The following is a 12,294-nucleotide window of genomic DNA, read 5'->3' as shown; positions in this document are numbered from 1 at the left end:
AAAAAAGAAAAGAAAAAAGAAAAGATAAGAAAAAAATTAAAATAGACCATTCCAGATGGTGATCTACCCTTCCCCCCAATTATCACAAAAAGAGCTATAATCACTAACTTATTCTTAATAATAATGGTTACTGGTACCCTTACAATAATGTACAATCCAATGTTTAAATATTATACCACTTAAGTTTGGTTTGATCCTATAAATTTTCAACAAATGTCTTAAAATTTAAAAGCAGGCTGATTAGTTTGGAACCAGACTACAAGTAGAGCTAACATTTGGTGAATAAGAAAACATCACATTACATTTTGGATGTATGAAAGAAAACTTGACCATTTGAAGATATATGAATAAAGAAATGTACTATAGATACTACTTTAGGAAAACACTGTTTGGTAAGTGTTCCAGTCTGATATTTTAAGTGTGTATTTCCTATACTTGTATAAAAATCTTTGATGTTTGCAACAATACTGTGATTCTTTTAAGTGGATTTCTTTTGCAAGTGAACATGATCATTGAAAGTTGATGTAGCAGTTTCCAGGAAATAAACGCATCTTTGTAGAATGGGGGTGGGGAATTACATATTTATATTTTAAAATTCATCATTTTGATTGCAAGTTGTTTCTGCCTCTCTTGAGATTATAGCGATAATATTAAAAAATCACATTTAAAAAATTACTTTCTTCCATATTGGGGTCTTCACAATCAAAAGCTATTGTTCCACCACCACCATAGTCTTCTGCCACTGGAGTAACTTAAAGGATGCTGTTCGTTTTTCTTCCCCATACACCCCAACTTGGGGTTGAAGTTGTTTATATTTTCTTGATGGTAACACTATTTCATAGGAACGCTTTGGCTTGCAATTTGTGTATACGTTTATGTTTATAATTTCAAAATTAGATTTCAGTTGTCAAAATAGTGACTTTGCTCAGAAAGTCATTATTTTTACTTCTATAGTTAAATCAAAGATCTATTTTTATGTAGTCTCTTGTATGTTGACTATGTGCTATTCTGATTCATTAGGTAAGTTTGTTTTCTTTTCTTTTTAGTAGTCGTGAAAGGTGCCAAATTGGCAGAGGCTCACGTTTCTTCTCTTTACACCAAACAGGTATTATAAAGAAAGTAAATCTTTCAAAGGCCAGTTATATCTCCATACTGATATTTGGCTTTTAATTTGATTAGTATGTTTCAGCCTGATATTTCAAAAATTATAAAAATTCCCTTATAATGTAACTGAAAACACATATTCTATTTCAGTCCATGAATAGCTAATCAGTTTTCCTAGCCTAAAATTTCCAAGTAACTTAGAACCTAAAATGTTTTAAGCCATGTTACTTTGAGTGAATCAGAAGACAAATATGTTTCAGTTTGGTCCCAAAGAATGGGGATTAAATCTTACCAAGATTAATTAGATTTACAGATATATTGTTTGTAGTATTAATATGATTCTAATTATAAATATTACTTAGTATTAAGTTGCTACTGAATTTTTTACTTCTTTATAAATACTAGCATTCGGGATGTACTTTCATATTAGGAAGGAATTGTTAATTCTCATTTTACAGATAAGGAAACTTAGATGAATAGAGATAGAATGATTTACTCAGTCATAGCTAGTGGGTGAAAATAGTACATTTGAATGCAGGCATTCTGATTTCAGTGCCAACTTTTTTTTTTTTTTTTTAAACTCTATGTTGTTGCTGCTTTCCTAATTCTTGATGGAGTGGAACATCAGATTGTGTTTATACTAAATATGGTAGTTCTTACCTCAAAGGCACTACACAAAATTAGTAGACTTCTTGGTCCTTCGCCAGTTCATACTTATACCCTCTCTTTTAATACAGCACTTTGTTCATATCTCTGTTACAGTACTTACATTGTAATATAATTTATCTGGTTTATGTCTGTCTTCCCCACTAGATTACAAGCTCCTCTAGGAAGGGGGACCATGTCTTATTCATCGTTTTATTTCTAGTGCTTATCACAAAGCTAGGCTTATATTGGGCACTCAGATGTTTGTTGGATGAATTAATGAATGAATGCATATTTAAGTCTCCGATCATAGAGTGACAACTACCTCCCTTGTTAATTCTTAATCAATTTTCCAAAAATCTCTTGAAGATCTCCTCAATCATTGGGAGCATTTTGCTAAGTAATTGATACAGTTCAAGTTTGTCACCAGTGGGGTTACAAGTACTGATGGAGTTGCACACGTGTAGCCTTAGTGGAATTTTCACAACATTCAGTAAGGCATTAATATTTTGCGGTAATAAATGTTGTAGTCTGTTTCAGAGGTAAAATACAGTTTTGGTTTCTGTCAGTGTGTATGATTAGAAATGCTAAGATCCACCAATCTAGTCCATCCCACTAATTTTTATATCCAAAAGTGACCTAGTTATAGAATACTAGACAAAGTTTATAAGAGATTTAGCTTTTGGTCCCAATCCTGCAACTAACTCTGTGGCCTTAGACAAGTCTCTTGCCTTATCCAGGGTTGTTTCCTTGTCTGTAAAATAAAGAGTTGGACTAGATGATTTCTAAGATCCGTTTTACATCTATAGTTACCCTGGTGCTATATTAGTGTTTGATACAAAACAATTTAATATATCTAAGACAGTTCTTATCTATTATCATTGTTGTTTTCTATCATTTTATCAATGCAAAGAACTTGAATTTGGTTTTGGTAATTTATATGATGCCTCTTGGTACAGTTTTGTATTTAATATTCCTACATGCTTACATTTGCCAGCACAAATTACATTTAAGCCTATAAAATAGAGATGAACTTCTGTATTCACTAGCACTTCCTTTTCCCAGTTGTAACTTTTTATTTTCCTTCTAAAATTCAGAGTTTGAACATAGAAATACTTGTTAGTAATGCACATACAGTCCGTTCTCTCAACAATATGGATTTAAATTCTCCTTTCCATCTGAGTTTATGCTTTAAAAAACAAAAACAGCATGCTACCTAAAACTAAACACACATTTTTAATTCTGCAGCTCTCCTAACAGATTGTTTTGCTTTAGTACAGACCTGAGCTGCAGGCTGAGGAATTGGAAAAGGATTGAGGACAGCAATATAGGTAGCCTCTTCATACAGGAAAAAATTGAGGAACATTGTATATTACTGGTTAAAAGATTGATTAGGATTATCTCAAGGGATGGTTAAGTTGTCGTTTTACATATTTCACCCAATATTTTGTATTGCTACTTAAGCAGTGTTGTTTTAAATGTTATCGGATAATTGTAACATATCAAATTAAATTTTATATTTAACTGATACCCAAGCATTTGATGAAAACATGTTGCAAGAATGGGAAAGTATTCCATAGCGTTTGTTTTATTGTGTTACGATTAAATGTGATAACTAATAGTTTACTATAAAGATAGGACTTCAGTGTTTTACCTGATTTCCTGTAGAAAGTGTGACTACGTTTAATTGAAAGAGATGTCTTCTTGCTAGAACTGATTTTGGGGGACTCTATAAAAGAGTTTCGACCACTCTTACTTGGAATACTAACCATTGGCTATAAGCGTTCAAAAAGGAAGCAGCAGTTGCTTGTTTGGTGTGTTGAAATATGTCACTGGCTATTTTAGAGTAAAGAGCAAACTTTATCAATATGTTTTCTTTCTTTTCCCCCCTTAACCACAATGTAGACTGATAGAAAACTAGTTTTAGTTCTTCTAGAATTTAGATAAATGTTGTAAGCTCCACCCAAAACAGAAACAGACACACACACACACACTCTTTCTCTCTCTCTCTCTCTCACACACACACACACACAAAAGTCTGTTAGCCTTTTAAAAGAAAAATTTCCTGCATGAAATTTTGGCTTAGTTAACTTTTTGGTCTTTCTCTTGGAGCTTTTCCTGTTCTTATAAAATAGTATAAATTAAAAATGGAAATTTAATGGAGAATTAAATTACTAGTTTACGATATTTGTACGACAAGAAGAAAATTTCCTTTTCCCAGATCTCAGGAACTACCTTGTTCCTGTTAACTTCTTGAGCTGGCTAATTGCTCTAAGGTATGTATACAGGCCTTTGGAGAAGAGCAGTCTTAAATTTTTCCTTTCTGATCATTATATACCTATCAAGATGACAAGAGATAATTTTCCAAAGTTGCTACCTAAAAATCCTAGGAAAGAAACTTTGGTGAACATGACTGCCATTGCCAATAATTGCTAATGAAAAACATCACGCTTAGTAGAAAAACACCTAATTTGGTAATGACTTTATTGAAGTTTATCCGTATCATGTGCTTGTTACTTAATGTAATTAAAAGGATTTTAAAATTCTACTTTTTTTGTATCCACTTTTTATACTTGGTGTTTCCTAAATTCTTCCCTCACTGTTTATTTCATCCTTGTAGTCATTTTCCCATCATCCACAATTAGCCTTTCCTTGTATACCAGGCACTAATTTCGATGTGTACCTTTTATTTTTGCTGTGGGCCTTTGTGCATAATATAGCATTTTACTTTATATAGTGTGATTAATGATATGGAGTTTAAGGAAATTAGATGTATCTTGCAATTACTTTGAAATCTTTGGGAAAGCTTAAGAAAATTGTTTCTGCTTTCATTTTGTTTACAACGTCTTGTAATTTGTTGATTACTTCTTAAAATTTCTCTGCCTACCCAAATCTCTATGAAAGTTTTCCCTATGATCAGTTACTAGTTTTCGTAACGAAAACTTTAGACCGTAAGATATGTTGCATGCTGTAATCTTTTGCAGCTTAATGTTTGAAGGAAGCATGATGCAGAGAAGTTTTGTTAAAATCATCTTAGCCCAAAGCTTTGTGGAATTTGCCTGCAACTTTGATTTTGATTCCTTTCCCAGATAGTTTTTTTTTAATGTTTAGAAAAGTTGGAGGTCAATTTATGATGTGATTCAAGTTTTAGATTTATTTGCTATTTTCAAAGTTTTTTTTTTAATAGTCTTCTCTTTTTCCAGCAGAGAGAGATCATCATTGCCTGAATTTAGCTTTGTGACTGCGAGAACAAGACCAGTTCCTGTCTGGAGACGACTGTTATAATAATACCATCCTATTATTTTATGTTCACTCTTTATCAATTTGAACTGATGTTTACATGTACTATAATTAGCATTTTATCTCTACAGTTTGCTAAGAGTACATCTGAGTTTAAAGTGTATCTGAATGTGTGCTCTGACCTTATTCTTAGGTGTTTTCTCCCCGTACTTTATAGCCATTTATTTTTTAAACATCTTAAGAAAGAACGAAAAAATTCTCTTGGATGACATATATTCAGTCTGAGCCAAATTGAGGATTGTGTCTAGGAAATCTGTAAAGCCATGCTACTGTGTTCTTTAGCATGAACAATTTAAAATGAAAATGAATTAAAAAGTTAAACGTGAGTTTGGTTTTAATTTTGGGGGGTCTTAAGATATATTTCTGGGAGTAGGATAAGCACTTGAAATAATTTTGAATCGATCATAAAGTACTTTTTTTTGTACTGTAATAGCTTGTGCATTTCTTCTAAATATACTTTCTGATGTTGTTGCTAAGGCCATTTACCCAAACATTTTTTTAAAAAATTCTTAGCTCTTCAAAGCCAACAATGAAAATAATTTTCTTCCAAGTGACAAATGATCTGTGGATTATAAATATTTAAAAAATCTATTAAATGTCTTAACATAATTTTTTCACATTTTTTTGACTTTCAATCAAGACATCAAAGACTATTTTAAAGCAAGAGGAAATAGTGTTGTGTGCCTAACATTGGTAAAGACTGGTTTTTAACCATTTTAAGAAGTGTATGTCCAAATCGTTTATAAAACAGTATGGCTTAATATGGCTTAGAATTACTTATAAAGAATATGATTAAATCTCATCCTAAATATGTACTCACAATATCCCTTTTATAATGGGCATCATAAGAAATGTTTTAACTTAGTTTCTGAGTATTCCTTCATAGATTCTCAGGAGGCATTTAAGAAGTTGGAAGCTATGTTTGGTAGTAACTATATTAAAAAAGTTCAATTTACACTGATTTTTATTCACCCTTATTTTTTATTTTTATCCAACCATACTCACTTTGTCACTTCTTTTTTGTGTGAAGCTGAATAATCTGAAAACTTTTCTTTCCCCTTGAGTATGCATTGCATTTGTCATCATGAAAAGTAAAAAGAATGTAATTAACCCATCAGCCATAATGTAAATTATCTGTTTTGATCCACATTGGTTGGACAGAGCATGGTTAATTCAAGTCTTGGTTAAAGAAAAAGTACATATTTTGGAAAGTCTTCTAATATACTTAGGACCTAGTAGCTTACCAGGCTTTTTTTTTTTTTAATTGTTAGACTTTTGGTTAACATTTTACAAACTAGCTGCAGGGTGTTCATAAACACTTTCCCAAATTTGTTGAGTATTTTACATTGTGAACAGAGAATTTTTTGTCCCCACAACAGTGGTTTGCTGCGAGGATAAAGACGTTTGTCTGAAGACACTATACTTGGTGTAAACATTATTGATTGGTTAATGGATATATGGACCACATACTACTACTTGCAACTTTGTCATCCTGGTGTTTTCGTTTGCTTTGGGTTTTCATTTTTTTGGTTTTAAAATTGAAAACAAAGCAAAACAAAATTGAAGATGCCATTGAGAATCAGAAGTCAAGATGATTTGATTCTCACCAAGCTAACTGTGCTTTTTGAAAATTGCTGTGAGATCTAGTCAGTTACACGTTTAAAATCCCCATGTGTTGATTAATTAAAGATAAGGTTTTCATTATTTTCCTAAATAGGATTCTCATGGAGCTATTGTAGATAACTGTACAGAATCACTTTTGTGTAATTGATTGAAGCGATTTACCTCTGCATGATTGCATAATGAAAGCCTTTTATACATCTTTATATTTTTCAATATACTTAGATTTTACACTGTTAAGCTGCTCTAGTCATGCTATATTTTTTTTAATAGAGTTTATAAATGTTTATGCTCAAAATACAGATCAACTGAATATTTTTGGTCTTGTTTACAAGATAAATGATACTTTAAAATGATACAGGCCCCTCAAGTGTCTTAGGAAAAAGTCACTGGTGCTATGAAACCTTTCAGTATCATTTTTGAACCCATTGTCGAGACTTTGCTAGGTTTTAATCTGATTGCTTGTGATTTATTGTAACCTGGCAGCATAATTATAAAAGTGGTCTGTGCTGAGTCAGATAAAGAGCCCAGCCTGTTAGAAACAATCATAATTTAAGAACATGATGCAGAATGACCACACACTTATTTGTGCCGAGCTTCCCAAAAAGAAAACTGTTAAGAAGGCAGTTAATTTGGCTAGAATCCAAAAATTCATTCAGCACGGCTTTCTCTTATTTCAAATGAAAACTTTTCCTAGTACTAAAATACGTAATTCTGCTTTGCTTTCAATTCTCATCTGTCCTTCACTCAACAGGAGGCATCATGATTCCTAAATATTTACGGAACAGTTTTTGAATTGTAAAGAGTTGTAGTATTGCATTGTAGGTTTTTGCATTGATGTGTCGATTTTTTTGTTTTGTCCCCAAGATTTCCTTCCATCACCTTAGTGAATGTTCATATGATAAAATGTTTTAAGTATCAGCAAAACATCCATGGATGCCTGCTTTTGATTCTCAGAAGCCTAAACCTGTTTTGGGTCTGATGTTACTTCAGAACATATTGTCTGGCACAAGAATTCTTCTAATAAGTGGTTTATTTTAACTCAATTTCAGTGGACTGTTGAAAAACACCAAAGGAGTCTTTTTCTTGTCTGGAGACTGGATTGTTCCAGATGTAAATACCTGTGCCCATAAGTATCCCATTTCATGAATATGTGTTGGTTGGTATAGGGAAAACAAATTCCCTGCTCTTTGAGTGGAGCGAAAGCAGTTGGTTAAGCTGTAGCAGCTATTATTTTTTTAAAGTGATAATAAAACTTGAACTGAAAAAAGATAAAACTTGAACTAGAAAACTACTCGTACGCTTAGAATGTTTATAGTATTAAATGTTTATGTGGGGTTGTCAACATTTTTTATTATTTATAGTTGAATTTTGTTTGTTATCCATATTGTTTATTTTTATATTTTGAAAAATTTTAAAATAAAATAGTCTTACTAAAAACAATTAATGTTTTAAAATTGTCCTACATCTTGCATTAGTTATATTAATTTAGAAAAAAGTTGCATTCATTAGGCATTACATAGTTGAGAATTCTGAAAATGTTTATATGAAGAAATGACTCACATTTCATCTTCTCTTTACTCTCCATTGTCAGTTGTATGAAGTCAGTTTTGGCACCAGTATGTCACTGGCTTAGTGACTCCTCCTTTCACACATACACAAATCCTCATGACCCTTCCCCCTAATCCCTGACTCCTTTACTGCTTGAAATTTTCTCCTTATGCCACTTGGCAGCCAAAAAGTTCTCTTGATCATAAGGGATAAGTATAAAAGTACTATTGATGTTAAAGAAGGCATGCCATAGTTTCTGAAATGAAATTAGATATAAAGTGCTTATAATATCAATTCCCAAAGCCATTGAAAGTTTTCAGAACCTCTGTAATTTTCACGGTTTTCATCTGAACCATCCCCTCCCTGATCTGATTTGGCCTCCTTTTCCAGCATTCAGCATGTTCATTTCATATTTAATAATTTTATTGAATGATGAATTTGCATTATTTCAGTTTTCATTACACATGTATCTTCTGTCATCTGTAACAGGTGGTAACTTGTGACACTGCTTCTGCAAGAAAATACATTCTCATCAACATGCGCAAATTTTGATAAAAATTTAAAGATCTAGTGAAGTAGAGGACTTTGGTCAGTAATGGTACAATTATTTTAAAAAGTTGTATGTGGTGTGTACATACACTCAGACATGTATGGCTATCCCCTGTGGGTTATTTGCAGATAAAGCATGTTGTCAGTCTTAATCTGAAAAGTATTTCCGCACAAATAGTGAATTTTCCCTTTTTTTTTTTTTCAATCACGTAATATTGTGGAGAAGCTAAAATTTTTTTAAAGCATAGTATTGTGATAGCCTGTCATTTATAAATGACCTCCAGATATTTCAAAAATGGAATTATATAATTTTTACTGCTTTGTAGCCTTTTTTCCTTTACGATATTGATACTATTTTTAACAGCCCCTCCATTATTTGAAGATGAATCAACATAATGAATCAATTCTCATTTTGGGAACTTAAGGCCTTTCTACTTTTTGGTGTAAACAATGCTGTGAACATCATACCTTTGATTATTCATGATATATTCTCAGAACTTCATGGTCGATATGTAGAGTTTTTAAAACTTGTGATACATTTTGAATTTTATCTTTTACAAAGGCAATAATATGTACAAATATCTAAGTACAATAATTTAGCTTTGTGAACAGCATAAGCTATTTTCTATGAAAAGTAGAACTTAACTGAATTTATTTGATATTCATAACAAACCAAATTATGCCTAATACAGTATTTAAGCTCTGCTGCAGTAGTGACACTGTTACTGGTACTTTCCACAAAATTATCAGGATTTTATATACCATAGCAGATTTTTTTTTCTTGATACTATAGATGTTTTATAAGTTTTCAAGTAACTTTTGTAGTCTCATAATTAGCCTCTTGAAAAGTATGGAAGATAATACCTATTTTTATTAAGTAAGGTAAAATAAGTGGCAGAATCAGGACTAGAATTTTCATTTCTCAAACTGTATTTACTATGAGAATTCACAGAGCCGCCAAACAACAACTAACAAAAAAAACTCCCAATTTTTAATCAACACTACAACACCTTTTCTCCAGAAAAGCAATTTGTGTTTCCCCGTAAAGTTTATACTAATGTACACAAAGCATCATTGGACTATGAAAAGAATAAAACTAGATAATGGGAAAATAGTGGTTCTTTTTTTGTTTGTTTGTTTTGAGACGGTGTCATTCTGTAGCCCAAATTGGAGAGCAATGGCATGATCTTGGCTTGGCTTGCTGCAACCTTGACCTCCCCGGGCTCAGGTGACCCTCCTGCCTTGGCTTCCCAAGTAGCTGGGACTATAGGCACGCACCAGCACGCCTGTCTCATTTTTGTCTTTCTTGTAGAGATGGTTTCGCGTATGACCCAAGTTGGTCTCAAACTCCGGCTCAAGCAATCTGCCTGCCTCAGCTTCCCAAAGTGCTGGTATTACAGGTATAAGCGGCAGCGGCCAGTCCGTTTTTGAGAGCATAATTCACTTCATGGGAAAGAAAATGTCCTGCAAACCATGAATATTTTGGTTAGCTAATTATATAGTGGTTGTGTTTTTATTAAAATGGAAATGGGAACATTTTGTACACGTATGACATTACTTTCAATATTCAAGGGTTTGCAGTACTATGACAGTTTTCCTAACTTCCCAGTCGTTGTTTCACTTTACAAATCTAAGATGTGTATTACTGAAGCAGTAGTACGTTTTGTATTCAGTGCTCTGAATCATGATACTGATTATCTAAAATAGTATGCAGTGAATTGGGGGGGATTTTAAATTTAGGACATAGGTGAATAAAAGACCATTTCATACTTCTGATTTTTGAGAAGAAAAAGTACAAGTCATAAAAAGCCTTTGAAGTATTCGACGTTTTTGAACTTTTAATGTTAAAATGTTTTTATTTATCCCAAAGATATAAATCAAATTTTTCTGGAAATACAGGTGAATAATTGTATTATCAAGGACATTTCCAAACCAGATTTTTGTTGGTTGGTTTGTTTTTCGAGACGGAATCTCACCGTTACCCAGGCTGGAGTGCAATGGTGCGATCTCAGCTCACTGCAACCTCCGACCCCTGGGTTTAAGCAATTCACCTGCCGCAGCCTCCTGAGTAGCTGGGATTACAGGCGTCTGCCACTACACCCAGCTAATTTTTTGTATTTTTAGTGGAGACGGGTTTTACCATGTTGGCTAGGCTGGTCTTGAACTCCTAACCTCGTGATCCACCCACCTCAGCCTCCCAAAGTGCTGGGATTACAGCCCAAACCAATTTTTAAAGCTTGTTGTCTATAACTTCAGACTTGTTGTATTTCTTGTATTTGTAAATTGGAAATGTTAAGAAATACCCCAAAATTATAGATGTTTATAATTTTGGAGTTAGAAATTGTCAAAGTAGTTGAATATGTAATGTTCTAATTTTACATTTTTTTATCAACCTAAGAGCAGAAATTAAGGAATGATAGGAGACTTTGGCACGTAACAGTGGTTATGTCTGAGGTAATTTTTAAAAATTTCAAAAAGGCAACTCTTGGCAAAAAATAGCCTTTGGTTACTGATCTGATTATTAATTATGAGCCCTCATCTGTCATTTGTCATACTAAATGAATACTATATATTAAAAATTACATAGAATCTTAACCATTTTTTGATTAATGGAAAGAATAAGGGGCTTGTTTGTCAAGATCTCCACTGAAGCAGAGAAAATCCTTGATTTGGGTTGCTTACAAAAGAATAGAGCCATCTAAGGTGTTAAAGATGGGAAGAGGAGAATGGGTGACAGATTTAATCCTGCATTTGTGAATGTTCTGTTTTAGGTTAGAAACTACCTGGAAGCAAGTAGTCCAGTTTGCCTTTTTCTCCAACTGATAAGCTTTATTGATCATCAAGTGACATTAAAACTTCATAGAAAAGGGTGCATCCAAGAGCACATCTGTTCAAGGTCTCTCTTGTGTTCCCTGTGGGGAAGCCTTCAAAATAGAGGTAATGATCAGCAACCTGAGTGGGTATGAAGGTCCCCTTTTTTCTTTCCTGCCACAAAAGTAGCACAGTTTATATTATTACATATGGGCATAACCATACCCTTTGACCTAATGTCAAGGTTCAACATTCCAAGATTTTTGCTATGCCATATTTACATAACTTACCTGTGACCACTCTTGCCCAATTATACCTGGCAGTTTTCCCAGTGTGTGCACATAGGGCCTTCCTGTGTGCAGATCTAACTATGGTTGACCACAGCATGCCTCCAGATTTTATGGCCTTAAGAAGGGTTGGGGGAGGGAGGGAAAGGTTCCTGCCCAAAATTTTACTAGACCATCTGGTCTCATATTGGGATTCTATGTCAGGTTTTATTTGATTGAAGGGATTTATGGTTTTTAAAATATTGAAAATCAGTGTTCTTTACCACATTTGTATCCCCAAGCTTTGGTATGTTGGACTCTGTCTCCAATATACCCCTTATCAGACTCTCATCCCACCATTGTTTTTTAAAAGTGTGAAGGACATGTATCTTATAACCATTAAGGAAGATGAGTTTATAATTTTAAATCTGCCCCTAAAAAGAAATTC

The 12,294-nt window shown here is 33.1% G+C and overlaps 1 protein-coding gene across 15 annotated transcripts in view; it reads left to right on the top strand.

The window, feature by feature from the left end:
• RBM26 (RNA binding motif protein 26) overlaps positions 1-8,112 on the top strand; it is a 94,701-nt gene extending 86,589 nt beyond the window's left edge. For 12 of the 15 annotated variants that reach the window (XM_017518257.2, XM_017518256.2, XM_017518249.2 and 9 more), the window contains 3 exons: positions 1-392; positions 1,047-1,105; positions 4,953-6,589. The exon at positions 1-392 is cut by the window's left edge and continues 726 nt beyond it. Coding sequence is in view for 2 of the 15 variants with exons in the window: in XM_017518251.2 (XP_017373740.1) it covers positions 4,953-4,976 (24 nt within the window). In the remaining 13 variants the exon portion in view is untranslated. Of the gene's footprint in view, positions 393-1,046; positions 1,106-4,952 lie in introns of all 15 variants that reach the window. The other 3 variants (XM_037734809.1, XM_017518252.2, XM_017518251.2) reach the window with 3 other exon arrangements.
• The last annotated feature ends 4,182 nt before the right edge of the window (positions 8,113-12,294 follow it).

Source organism: Cebus imitator, unplaced genomic scaffold (assembly GCF_001604975.1).
Source record: "Cebus imitator isolate Cc_AM_T3 unplaced genomic scaffold, Cebus_imitator-1.0 Scaffold665, whole genome shotgun sequence".
NCBI lineage: Eukaryota > Metazoa > Chordata > Mammalia > Primates > Cebidae > Cebus > Cebus imitator.
Note: the sequence above shows the minus strand (reverse complement) of the source record. Positions and strands in the feature narration are given on the sequence as shown.